Source organism: Acanthochromis polyacanthus, chromosome 16 (assembly GCF_021347895.1).
Source record: "Acanthochromis polyacanthus isolate Apoly-LR-REF ecotype Palm Island chromosome 16, KAUST_Apoly_ChrSc, whole genome shotgun sequence".
NCBI classification, from domain to species: Eukaryota; Metazoa; Chordata; class Actinopteri; family Pomacentridae; genus Acanthochromis; species Acanthochromis polyacanthus.
In genome coordinates, this window is record NC_067128.1 from 11,580,770 (window position 1) to 11,594,045 (window position 13,276).

The window sequence follows — 13,276 nt, forward strand, 5'->3', positions numbered from 1 at the left end:
AAATGCAAAGTTTCTAAGTGGATGCCAAGGAATACTGTCTAAAAATTAAAGTGAATTAATAAAATAACACAAATATAAAATGTAAACTAACAAACTGATAACCAGGAAGTGAAGTGAAAGTAAATTCAACCCACAACATAAATCCAGCAGCAGTTTTTACTGTCTGAAAGTAAGACAGAGTTTGGAAGGGCTGATCGGGAGTTTTTAATTCAGAGTTTCATTTTTGAGGAAAGGTGAACATGAATTAGGTCCACTCAAGAAAAACAACAACAACTATGCACCCTGTTAGAAACAATAATTGCTAGATGGAAAGTGAGTGCAAAAAGCAGTCATGTCATTTGAAATTTTAAAGGGGACTTTTGCAGTCACTAGTCACTATCTGCATGCTGGTCAGGTTTTCTGGTCTTCATCATCAAGGATTTGTCCTGAACAGCTCAAAAACTTTTTGGGTACAACCGGTTAAACTCAATCATTTCCTATCCAGGCAGACTAGAAAATAAATCAGATTTTAAACCTGTTCTCCAAGTCGAAAAAGATGACCATTTGCATCCTGCATTTATATTTGTGTTCAGTGTCATTATTAAGATCTATGAGTTCAGACAGAGACATATTTCGTAAGACAAGTGTGGGGACATTATGAGATGTTTAGTGCAATATGAAGGAGAATAACATTACTGTAATTCTACTGTAACTCACTGGTCACTTGTCTAAGCAATGTGGTGACGGCCTGTTTACAGTCACTGTAAAACGTGGCAGCAGAGCTCAACACAGGGAACGGCTGCTCTACTCCAGTCCTGTCTGAATAACACCACCTTCCCATTTGTTGCAGAAATCATCCATCCATCTATCCTCTATACACCGCTTTATCCTCACTAGGGTCGCAGGGGGTGCTGGAGCCTATCCCAGCTGACTCGGGCGAAGGCAGGGGACACCCTGGACAGGTCACCAGTCTGTCACAGGGCTACATATACAGACAAACAATCACACTCACACCTACGGGCAATTTAGAGTAACCAATTAACCTCAGCATATTTTTGGACTGTGGGAGGAAGCCGGAGTACCCAGAGAAAACCCACGCATGCACAGGGAGAACATGCAAACTCCATGCGGAAAGATCCCAGACCCAGGCCGAGATTTGAACCAGGGATCTTCTTGCTGTAAGGCAAAAATGCTAACCACTACTGTTCCAGAATTCAGTTCTGCTGATTACTTCTCACAACCACAATCTGTTTTATTGACAAGTTGGTTTTCACATGCAAAGAATATGACTTGGTGGTGTCAAAATGTGTAGATTTCAAAATGCAAGTGGTGCAAAACAAATAGAAAAAGTCACAAGTCAAGAAAAAAACATCAAACATAGCATTAAAAAGGCATTATCCTTTATTCTGCATATAAGCACCTCAGGGCAGAGAATGAGCTTCTGGTAAAAGTTCCACAATCCAGGCTACAAACAGACAGTTACAGCTCCAACAGTGTGAAACAACATTCTACTAACTGTCAAAAAAAATCTTTCAGTGTTTCAGTTTAGATAGCTTTTAAAAATTCTCCTGTACAAACTGGCATCTGTATATTTTATGTTTTATTAGTATATTCTTTGTTAATCTTCTTGAAACTCCATCAATCCAAATTTATGTGCAGTTTTTCACTATCATGTTCAATAGGGCATTATAATTTCCAATACTGTCATTGTCAGCATTACATTACATTTTTTGTTTTATTTATTACCTTATTTTAGTTTTTATTAATTTATTGTACATATTATATTATGTTATATATTGCTATTCTATTAGACAGTGCATTTTTATGATGCTACTGTAATTTTTATGAGCAATATCTGGCCCATAAATGTTCTTCTGTATTAATTATTATTATTATTTTTAGACCTGTAAATAAAGTGTATTATTAACAACAACAACAATAATAATAATGAATCCTCGATAATATTTTGTCTCTTTGAAAATAGTTCACAATAACAATAGCAACGGCAGAGCTCCTGTCTTATTGTGGAGGTCGTCCCGTGGAGCGGAAGTCCTGTGTTGTGTGTTCCTCGTTGAGTCCAACTTGACGGAGCGGCAGTCTGTGCGGAAGTTCTTTCATCCTGCAGGGGGAGAAGAAGAAGAGGCTGCCGCTGCTTCGTCTCAACTTTCCGCCCGAACACAACAAACCGTCCGGGGAGGAAACTCCGGAGCCCGGGAACATCCGCACACCGCCGCCGACAACAGCAGCTCTTCCGCCGGCCTCCGGTACACACGGTGAGTCGACGGCTGTCTGGCCGGCCTACGGGGCCGCCTGCCCGGGAAAGTACAGAAATCCCCGCGGCCTGCAGCTCTCGGTGCTAGCTGAGTGCGGGTGGCAGTGCGGGGGTGGCGGGGCTGTTTGCGGGAGAGATACCGCTCAGTGGCGTCAGTTCGCAGCTTCCACATGTGCCGCTAGCGGTGCGGATTTCATAATAAAACGCCCAACTATGAAATCAATGTTTTTGCGCGTGTTTTGGAGTCTCCAAGTTCAGTCTAACGTCTGTTCTCAATTGTAATGTTTAGCAAATCAAACATAAATCTAGTTGGTGAACAGTCAATCATCATGTTTAGACCTCTTTTTGTTTCTGCCATTGCCTATTTTTCTTTGCCTTTTTATTTTGGAAGTGCAGCCGCGCTTCCTTCGCCGTGGTCGCTGCTAACAGTGGCTAGCTTGCCGCAGCTAACCGCCGTGGAGCTATAATCTCCATTTTAGCTCGGCGGTGTGTCCGGCCTCTCCCTGCTGTGAGTCCCAGCACAGCCTCCCTTCCTCCAGGTCTGCTCTCGCCGCTTCTCTCTGGCTTTATCCATTCTCACGGCGGGTTTCCCGGTGACCGAGAGCCGCTGAAGGTCCCACCGTGGGGTCTGCGGCGGCCCTGCGGGGGCGGGCGGTGAGTTACAGTAAACGGAGTCGGGCTGCTGGTAGAGCCCTTATTCAGCTGCTTTTAACAGACTCTGGCGGGACACGGTGAACAATTTACTGTAAAGTGTTCTTACTGCGGACTGTGGACACATTTGAGTTTTTCTCCATCAGGGCCGGACTCACCTCTGAGGGCTCAAGGTGTTGTTGGGCCCCTGTGGGTCACCATCAGACATGAATCCAGTTAATTACCTCCATCAGGATGTTCCCCTGTAAGCTGGACCTGACCTAAGGAACAACATTTCATTATTTTGCCCTTTTTTATTGACTGAAAAATCAAATCAGTTGTCAGTGAAAACAACAAACATATTGATAGTGAAAGATAAATGGGGCTGCAGCCTCACAGTTCTTCAGTGATGAAATTAAATGAGATGTTTTGGGTTAATTATTTGTCTCACACTCTAAAAACTATAGTCATAAAACACAATCCATAAAGTGAAAATGAACTAACAAGTTTACACCATTATTATGAAACCATGTAGATAGAAACAGATTAAATCAATAAAATATCACTGACAGAGGTAGTTTCTAGACATATCAGTGCATCTAAAGTGCTTATTTGTAAGTTACTGATTCATTGTTTGGTTTGTATAATATTATAAAGCCTTGCAAAAAGAACCTCAATGAGAATCTCAGGTGTCCAGAAGTAAAAAAAACAAACAAAACAAAACTGCATTCTCTATAACATAATCATGACTTATTTTTTCAATATGACAAAATCTAGATACCTTTTCCTTTTGATCCTGCGGATAAACTGATCTGAGAGATTTATCCGTATGTATTTCAGAGATTTTTAGACTGTCGAAGGCAAAGATCCTCCGTCACGTGCAATAAACCTCCACAAATCCACCCTGAAATCGGAGAAAAAGACAGCTCAGAGTCTTCCTCTTTTTTAGTTTTCTTCAGTGATCCATACCACCTGCAACTAGGAGCTGTTCTCACAGAATCTAGCTGCTTTATTTACAAAATGTAAATGCATAGTCAAACTTTCTGTGTCCATGGCAACATAATACCTCCTCTTTGTGTAAATGTTTCTGACTCTTCACACAAGTGAGTCTTTTTATCATAATTACCAGACGAGGCCTCCCTTTTAGTTTTTGTCTTTTTTTTCTTTTGGTGAATGCATCCTGAAAATGAAAGAGTCACATCAGCATCATATGATAAAGAATGTCTGCAAATCTTCTGCAGAAATCTCTGAAGTGACTGATAAAAACGGGTTGTAACCAGTACGTTATTGATCATTAAAATAGCTGCTGATTAATTTTCAGCTGATTCATCGTTACAAAAAACATTGTGTTTGACGCCCACAGTGTTTTGATTTCACCCTTCAGGTCTCGTTTCTTTACTGTCAGATGACTCACTACGGGTTTTATTCATCACCAGTGTCTCAGAATCAGAGCAGAGGACTTCCACAGGTTTTATACCACATTAAATATGATATACTTTCATTAGGAATCTGCTTGATCCAAATGCTGAAGCTCCTGATTCAAAACTATGAAGTTGAATCAAAGTTCAGATCAACTTGTGGTGTATTGGAAAAGATGTCTCGCTCGCTTTTTAGATTTTAGGTCATCTTCAAACTGAATAAATATCATTATTATTTACAATAGCTATGTAATGTTGCTGTGCAGTGGACTGGTGCCGTCCTAAACCTGAATAGTGTCGACGCTGATGCACAAATATGCAGCGATGATCGGCACTGACTGAAACTTCAGCACAATAGGTGTGCGTGCTGTTATCGGTTCACACACTTCAAATCTGAGCAGCAGAGTGGTTTTCCTTCATTGTGGGAAACACATTGACTCATCTTTGTCCTTTACCACTGCAGCTGAGCATCAGATTAGAAACTAATCTGTTTTAGATGGATTAGATTTGTGTTCTGCACACTGCGACTGATTCTCGGCCTGATAGATGTCAAATTAGTTTGAAACTTGAGTGTGAAACTACGGTTTAGATTCGTTTACACCTAGCAACCTTCAAACACAAGTAACCGAAGAGAGCAAACTAAGCTAGATTGTGTGAACTAACAAAAAAACTGAAATGCTTGATTAGTTATTTTTCAGGCCTAACTCACTGCGTTCAGAAATCCCTTGAATTCTGTTCTCAGGAGCAGATGTGTTTGTGCTGATAAAGTTTGATGAAACAGGAGCCGATAGACTGAAGTCAGATCTTGTAATGATTCAGGTCTGATCTTGATGAGTCATTACAGGACAGAGAGCTCGCTCAACACAAGCAGCCAAATGTTATGAAATACTCTGCAATGCAATAAAAGTCAACCACAGAGAAACCTCACAGCAGAAAGAATGCGGCCGTTGACTGTCTTCCTCTGTTGTCTACAGGGCGATGGCGAGGCCGAGCCACAGCGATCACGTCCTCCAGCAGCTCAACAACCAGCGAGAGTGGGGCTTCCTGTGTGACTGCCTCATCGCCATCGGTGACATCTACTTCAGGGCGCACAAGGCCGTCCTGGCGGCCTGCAGCTCCTACTTCAGGATGATGTTCATCCGGGACCAGCAGGGGGCTGGTCGTCTGGACCTGAGCAACATGCAGATCAGCGCCGAGTGCTTCGACCTCATCTTGCAGCTCATGTATCTCGGACGCATTGTTGTGGGGAGCTACGAGTTCGAGGAGCTCAAGGCCTCCATGGCGTACCTGCAGATGTACTACATCCCAGACTCTCTGGAGGACCTCAGGGACATCAGGAGCTCCAACATCACCCCATCCTCCTCGTCCTCTTCGTCCTCCTCGTCCAGTTCCTCCACCGGACCCGCGGGCGGGAAGATGATGTTTGGAGTTCGTATGTATGAGCAGCAACGACCTGCTGCCCCAGAGGGAGAACGTTTACCGAAAGCTGTCACCACCAGTGCTGGACGTCCAGCTGTTCCAGCAGCTGTTAGCAGGCCGGTGGTGGCGGAGGAGGTGGTGACGGCTCCTCTGATCGTGGCACCGCCTGTAGCAGACGGAGCAGTCGAGCAGCCATGTGACTTGAGAAAGAGATCCGGTGGCAGAAGTTCCACTATCAAAGACCGTCCTAGGTTTGGCCGCACCTACACCTGTGATGACTGTGGCTTCGTCTTTAGCTGCGAGAAGCTTTTAATCGAACACATCCTGACCTGTACGAACCGGAAGGCCTACCATCCGCCCAGAGGTAACGTGGAAGGTGACAATGACTCCAGTAAAGCTGAGAGCTCCGCCTCCGAGAGCATAGAGGAACACAGGGTCATCTGTAAAGGTGAGGACGACTGGCCTGAGACCAAGGCCGACTCCGACCTCGCCATCAGGTCGGTGGCAGCTGGCACAGATGGAGAGCCCGGGTCAACCAGGAGCATCAAGACAGAGCCAGAAGAAAGCATGTTCCCTGAGATAGAGGTTGTCCGGGTCGGTGAATACACAGCCAGAGACTGCAACACACGATTCAGTGACGCCACACGTAAAGACATGAGGGAGAAGACAGGACCGGACCGTGAACCAGAGCCTGGCGTCTCAGGTTTGGAGAACAGCAGCGAGCCTTTTGAAGGCCAAATGTCGAGCAGTGATGATTCAGGAGTCCCTACAAAGCTTCGTAAGGTCAAAGATGAGAAGCAGGACATGGACTGTGCGCCCTGTGAACTGTGTGGTGCTCTGTTAACTGAGGAGGACAAGTCGGCCCACTACCTGTCCAACCACATGGGTCATATATGTGCCTGTGGTAGGTGCGGTCAGGTGCTGATCAAAGGCCGACAGCTCCAGGAACATGCAGAGCGTTGCGGTGAATCCCATGGCGGTGAGTCGGACTCACACGGAGAGGACGAGGCCTCCCTGCTGGAAGAACCGCAGGGGATGGAGGAGGGTCTGCTGGAGGCGGCTGACCTGGCCTGCCCTCACTGTGGCCTGCTGTTCCAGAACGAGAGCCTGGCGCTGGAGCACGCCTTGACCTGCCACGACCAAGAGCTGTTCCGCCCAGTGATGCTGGAGGAGGGCAGCGAACCAGATCACCGCCGCAAACACTTCTGCAGCATCTGCGGGAAAGGCTTCTACCAACGCTGCCACCTGCGGGAGCACTACACTGTCCACACCAAGGAGAAGCAGTTCACCTGTCAGACCTGCGGGAAGCAGTTCCTGCGAGAGCGCCAGCTCAGGCTGCACACCGACATGCACAAAGGCATGGCACGCTACGTGTGTCCGGTCTGCGACCAGGGAACCTTCCTCAAACACGACCATGTTCGACACATGATCTCCCACCTGTCAGCCGGAGAAACCATCTGCCAGGTGTGTTTCCAGATCTTCCCTGGTGGAGAGCAGCTGGAGAAACACATGGACGTCCACCTTTACATCTGTGGCGTCTGTGGAGAGAAGTTTCGCCTCCGTAAAGACATGAGGAGCCACTATAACTCGAAGCACACCAAGAGACTATAGGAACGATTCAAACGTCCTCTGCATTTATACTTGTTTGTTACTAAAAGCCATAAATGTGAGAACAAATTATGCACTTGAACACCAAAAAGACAACTTTTAAAATCTGCACTTTTAAAGTATATGCATAACCTAAACAGGTGTTCACACTGCGAGCAGCACGGCTGGTGATTGGTCGCTCTGTTATGACTGATGGTGGCCTGAGCCTTTGATTGCAGCTTTGATTGAAGCTTTTTTTTTTATTATTTGTTTAGCTTTGATCAGGTGATGGGAAGTTCTCATGGTGCTGAAACGTGCTCTCACTGTTTTGAATCAGGATTGTACAAGAGGTTTTCTTCCTGTCATCTGTCAGATTGAAGTCAGAATCTATTCCTGTTGATAAAACAGTCACACAAGGCGAGAAACAATCAAGCTTAGAAAGCTGATGGTGGAGTTAGACACCTGGCAGACTAAGTAGATGTACGTTTTTAGAGTATTTATGAAGAAGCTGGGATTTTATATGCAGTAAAAAATGTGAGATTGTTTTTTTTTTTTTACATTTCAGGTTATTTGACCACGTTAGTCTTTTGTTCTCAGATTCTAAAACACTTCTTTAAGCCGTCCAGAACCAGGAATGAAACAAGAAGGTGAGTAGAAGCTGGAACCAGTTAGCAAATTGTTTACGATTATTGTTCTGTTAGAACTGTACCAAAGTTGAGATGGTGAGGTTTCCAGCCTACCTCTCCATCTGGTTCACAGTCGTGTTGCTCACAGTGTGAACTTGTGGTAAGATCGGCAGTGAACTCCAAAAAACAAAAAAAAACTGACACGTCTTCAGCTGGAAATGCCGCCACTTGTTACACCTGATTTTTTTATAGGGTCCATAGCAGACAGAGGAGCCACAGAGCCAAGAGTACATAATATTAAATATCTACAACCAGAGTTAAAATGATGACTTAAATTTGGAAGTTGTCGTACCTGTGAGAAGACGCCCAGTTGAGTTTGTTTTTGGAGTGAACTCCCCGTTTCAGAGGGCTGCGGTGCCTCAAACTTTGAGTCGACGATTTCTAGCATTGATGTCAGCTTATTTCCCAGAATACTAAAGTTCCTGTAGGTGAAACACGGTGAGATTTACTTGTTGTAGTTAGTGAGCACAAGACTGCATTTTGATTTAGGAGTCATTTTTTTGTGATTTTATTTTTTTGGGTTACTGTGCAGCTTCACATTCAGCACTCGCTGTCCAACATGCTCTGTGATTGGTGCCTTTACTGTAACACTTCTTCCTTCTTGTCTTATATACAGCGATGCACGTTGGGGTGGGCAGGCACAGCTACCGAACCCTCCCCCCCTTCAAAGTGAATCTATAAATGAAAAAGTCCAAAAAACAAAACACTAGAAGCAGTCTGCTCACTGGAACCAGCTCGGCACCAACCAGCCAGACTTGACTGTTGGTTTCATTTTCTGTCACACTGCGACTTACTCTAATGCCTTATGAGTCATGTAACATTGTGCTCCCATCATTATGGCTGTTTTTAGTTTCTTTTTTTAATACCACATCATATATGAGCTAAACCAGTTTCTACCATTAAATGAACATATTATACTGGGTATCAACATCTCCAAACCTGTACTGAACCTGAAACAAACTGACTCAGCTATTCTGAAGCTTCGAAACATTGAACTGAAACCAATGCGAAAACCAACTCCAATCCCACAGTGACCAGTTCAGTTTACCGGCCTGTAATAAGCCAGTTTACAGTCAACTTGCACCGTTCTACAACGCATCCAGGCATTTCAGATTCTGATTAAGCCGGTGTTCAACAAAACCAGATCAGACCCACTCAAACTACTTCCAGAACCAATTCCGATGTGGCCGAAACCCGTTCAGAGAATGCTCCCACCAGTTAAAATGAGCCTCAAACAATACTAAACCAGTTTGCATGTTAGCAATCCCAGTACTAACCAGCTCAGAACCAACTGGCCCATATGTCCTAGAACAAATGGAAACAACTTCAAAACCTGTCTAAACCGGCTCAGAACCAGGACAGACGGGTTGAAAACTAAACCTCAATGAACTAGCTAGTCCATGTTCATCAGTGTCACCGCGTCCGTTCTTCAGGTTTCTGCTGCACTCGAGGAGCTATAAATGCTGGTACCACAAAGTCCTGGATCCTGGTGGATTGTAAGGCGGTGATGGAAACATAAGAATGTTCCTTTTAAAGCTAAAAAGTCACCTTAAATGATGTTCAGCGGGTTGTGTCGATGTTTGTTCTGAAGCTTCTTCTGCTTGGTGTGTTCAGCTGGTCTTGTTGCTCTGAGGTTTCTCCCGTTGATGCTCGGTTAGTGGAAGCTCTGCTGTCTCAACACAGGCCTTTCTAAAGCTCTTAATAAACCAAGTGAATTTCTGTTTGTGGAGAAACGTCTCAGCCTCTGTTTTCAGTGAGTGTGTTGTAACAGTTTATTAGCTGGGTGAAGATTCTCGTCATCAGATGTTTATTGCATGGAAAACAGATATCAAACATAAAGCGCTAAAACCAAATGAAGTTTTTCAGTTTAACTCTCAAACGTTTTGGTCGGTGCTTTTTACCCAAGACTGGATTTTTGAACAGGCACAAGGAATCAGTCAGAGCAGACTTAAAACTTCTAACTGGAAAGACTCAACCAACCACAAAGAGGCACAGAATAACTCGAGACAACTACAAAATGACCACAAAGAGATGCAGAGAGACCACACAGGAATTCAAAATGTCCAGAAAGAGATGGAAACTAACCACAACAAGAGAGAACCGTTGCAAAATAGATGCAAAGTAACTACAAAAGATGTTTATCAGCCACAATAAGATCGAACCAATGACTGCAAAGATGCTCAAAATATTCAGGAAGGGATGCAAACAGACCAAATCGAGAGAGAAAAGGGAAAAAACATGTAAATTGACTATAAAGAGTCACAAAAAAAGGAGGAACGAACAGACTGAAAAGAGACAAAATGAATACAAACAGATGCAAAATTATGGCAAACCCACATCAGAGTCATTTGCGGTCATTTTGTCTCCTTCACTCTGATGGTCTCCTCCTCTGCAGGATGGATTGGGGTGTTGCCTCATAATCCGTATGTGACTTTACTTGAATTTCTTAGGTAAATATACATCCTTGCAGCCTCCAATAAATGAAACATTTTAATTCAGTTCATTGGACGATCAAATGTGTCTTGAGAAGTTTAATTTGTTGAAGAAGTTCGGTTTGGTTCATTGGTGCAGTGTTCAGAATATCACTGGAATCGTGGTGTGGTTGGTAGGACTTGCCTGAGGGGTTGAACAGCTTCACTTTGTAGAGATCCAACACTGATAGAACCGGGCTTAGACCAGACCTGCTCCAGGATCTGCTCTTTACTTCAGTGTTCAGGAAAGTCCATCAGCAACAATTTTATGGTCATGTACTTCACAGTTGTCTTTTTTTGTTGTTTTATTTTTAGTTTTTAGATTTAAACCCCCAGTAATGTCCACTTTGGCTTTTAAAACATCATGTTACTCTTTTCCCTCCAGCCTTCCTGCCACATTTTGTTGCATTTACAGTTTATCAAATTCTATAAATGTGGACTTCCTTCTGGACTCTCATGAGACTACAACCTGCAAATCACTGTCTGTCCACATGGGGGAGCTGTAAGACTGTTCAACCTTCCTGTTTCATCAGTCCACCAAAGTTCACTCAATATTTTTAGGTGAAGATAACTAAATATTGGAGAACTGAAAACAGAAAAAAAAAATCAGAGGAGAATCTTCTATTATACTATAACTCCCTGAAGAGACAAAATCGAAACATCATTCACAATGTGCTGATTTTAACTATGAGTTCACAAGACAAACACTAGAGGACAAAGTCCTTTAGCTCTTATTATAAATTGTCCCTCCTGTTTGATCCAGAATGAAGCCCAGCATCAAGACAGTACGAGTGACCACAGCTGCTGTTTGTGATTTTGATGTTACTCGTGAAGAACCGTCGGCTTCAAATATGTCAGTAAAGCTGAGTATATAATTTAGGAGATGAAGGATGAATCAAACCTCATCTGATGGGATTAAAATGAGCCAAACTGCAACCAGCCAGAAACCTTGTTAAGCTGATGGACTGCATTACACCTTCCTGTCAAACACTCAGCTTCAGACAAATCAATCTGCCTCATCAGGGCTCAAACATGGACCTGAAGTTGTTGGGGGAGGAACATCCAAGGGCACAGTTCATTGAAATCTTTCGTCCCTGTCATTCTTTTCCAAATATCGTCTGTTTCTGACATGAAACATGAAACAGTGGGATGATTGGAGCACCTGAAGCCTGAGTGCACAGCTCATCATATTTACAGGTTAAAGCCAGCAGCTCTCTGCTGGTCAGATTACAGTTTTTCTCAATTGATAAGACACTGTTCCTGAAAAATAACACGTTTCCCAACACACTGCACACTATTTGTTTTATTTGAACACAATTCACAAAGCACTGCACACTTTAAGGTGTCAAAAGTGCACTTTATTGTCAAAAGGCTATAAAACTGGCCAGTGGTTCTAAAAACAAACTGAAGGCTCTAACAGAGACCACGCACTGTAAAATTACAATAAAGCCTCTAAAACAGATGCTGCTGGCTCCTCTGGAGTAACATTGACAATGTAGAGGTTTATTTCCTGATTTTACTGTGACGTTCACGCTGACACAGTTTAAAGGACTGTCGGCTTCAAATATGTCAGTAAAGCTGAGTATATAATTTAGGAAATGAAGGATGAATCAAATCTCATCTGATGGGATTAAAATGAGCCAAACTGCAACCAGCCAGAAACCTTGTTAAGCTGATGGACTGCACTACACCTTCCTGTCAAACACTCTGATCGATCAGCTTCAGACAAATCAATCTGCCTGATCAGGGATCAAACATTGTTGGAGGAGGAACATCCAAGGGCACAGTTCACTTAAATTTTTCATTCCTGTCATTCTTTCCGAACTACATCGGTTTCTGATATGAAACATGAAACAATGGGATCTGAAGCCTGAGTGCACAGCTCATATTTACAGATGAAAGCCCACAGCTCTCTGCTGGTCAGATCAACAACTGAAGGATTACTGAGTGAAAAAGTGACTGTCAGGACACTAAATCCTTCCATCTGACACTTTTCTCACAAAAAGTAAAGTCAGCTGAGATATTTTGCCAAAGAAAACATTGAAATCAAGGATACTTTCTCATTTATAATAATGATCAGAATGAATATGTTTCTTAAAGGGAACTGTTGAGGCACTGTTAAATGAGATCACAGCTTTCTTTAGCCATTTCTTTACACTTTTGATGCGTGTTTGGGGACATGTCCCGTTGGAACACTGAGCTGCATCCAAGTCCCAACCTTTGACCTGATGATTTTAGGTTTTCCTTAAGAATGTTAAGGTAATCATCTATCTGTCAGTCATAGAGTCCCCTTGTAGGAAACGGGAAGATCACTGGGCAGCTCTTTCAGTGACCGACTGCTTCACGAGTGATGTCTAAAGGAGAGATACTTCAAGTCCTTCCTTCCTGCTGCAGTCAGACTGTACAATCAAGCTCCCAGTAGTTCAGTTCATCAACTAACTGTACAAAAAAAATGTACATAATGACACTGTGCAATTTCATAAAAGCTTTTCTGTCAATATTTGCATTTTTCTTCTACAAAGAGAAAATACCTACATCTATGCACTGTCTGCATTGTGTGCTGCTCTTTTTATTATTCAAACTGTTTTTCTGTTTGCTGCTGTTACACCGTAAATTTCCATCTATATATCTATCTATCATCTATCCATCCATCCAATAACCTCATTTACTTTGTGTAAAGCAACGGTTCCGCTAGCCTCAGAGCATAATACTGCCACTGCCATGCTTGATGATAGGTTTGGTGTTCTTGGGTTTAAAGATCTCATCTTCTCGCCTCCAAACATAATTGTGTTCATTGTGGCTCATTAGCTCATT

The 13,276-nt window shown here is 43.3% G+C and overlaps 1 protein-coding gene across 2 annotated transcripts; it reads left to right on the forward strand.

Moving 5' to 3' along the window:
- The first annotated feature begins 2,089 nt into the window (after window positions 1–2,089).
- On the forward strand, window positions 2,090–9,724 carry zbtb1 (zinc finger and BTB domain containing 1). 2 transcript variants are annotated; one of them, XM_022216054.2, is made up of 2 exons: window positions 2,090–2,252; window positions 5,274–9,724. In XM_022216054.2, the coding sequence occupies exon 2, from the start codon at window positions 5,278–5,280 to the stop codon at window positions 7,327–7,329; it is 2,052 nt and encodes a 683-aa protein (XP_022071746.1). In that variant the 5' UTR covers window positions 2,090–2,252; window positions 5,274–5,277; the 3' UTR covers window positions 7,330–9,724. The 2 variants fall into 2 exon arrangements, with proteins under 2 accessions (XP_022071746.1, XP_051816657.1); XM_051960697.1 differs by lacking the exon at window positions 2,090–2,252 and adding an exon at window positions 2,639–2,905.
- Window positions 9,725–13,276: the final 3,552 nt, after the last annotated feature.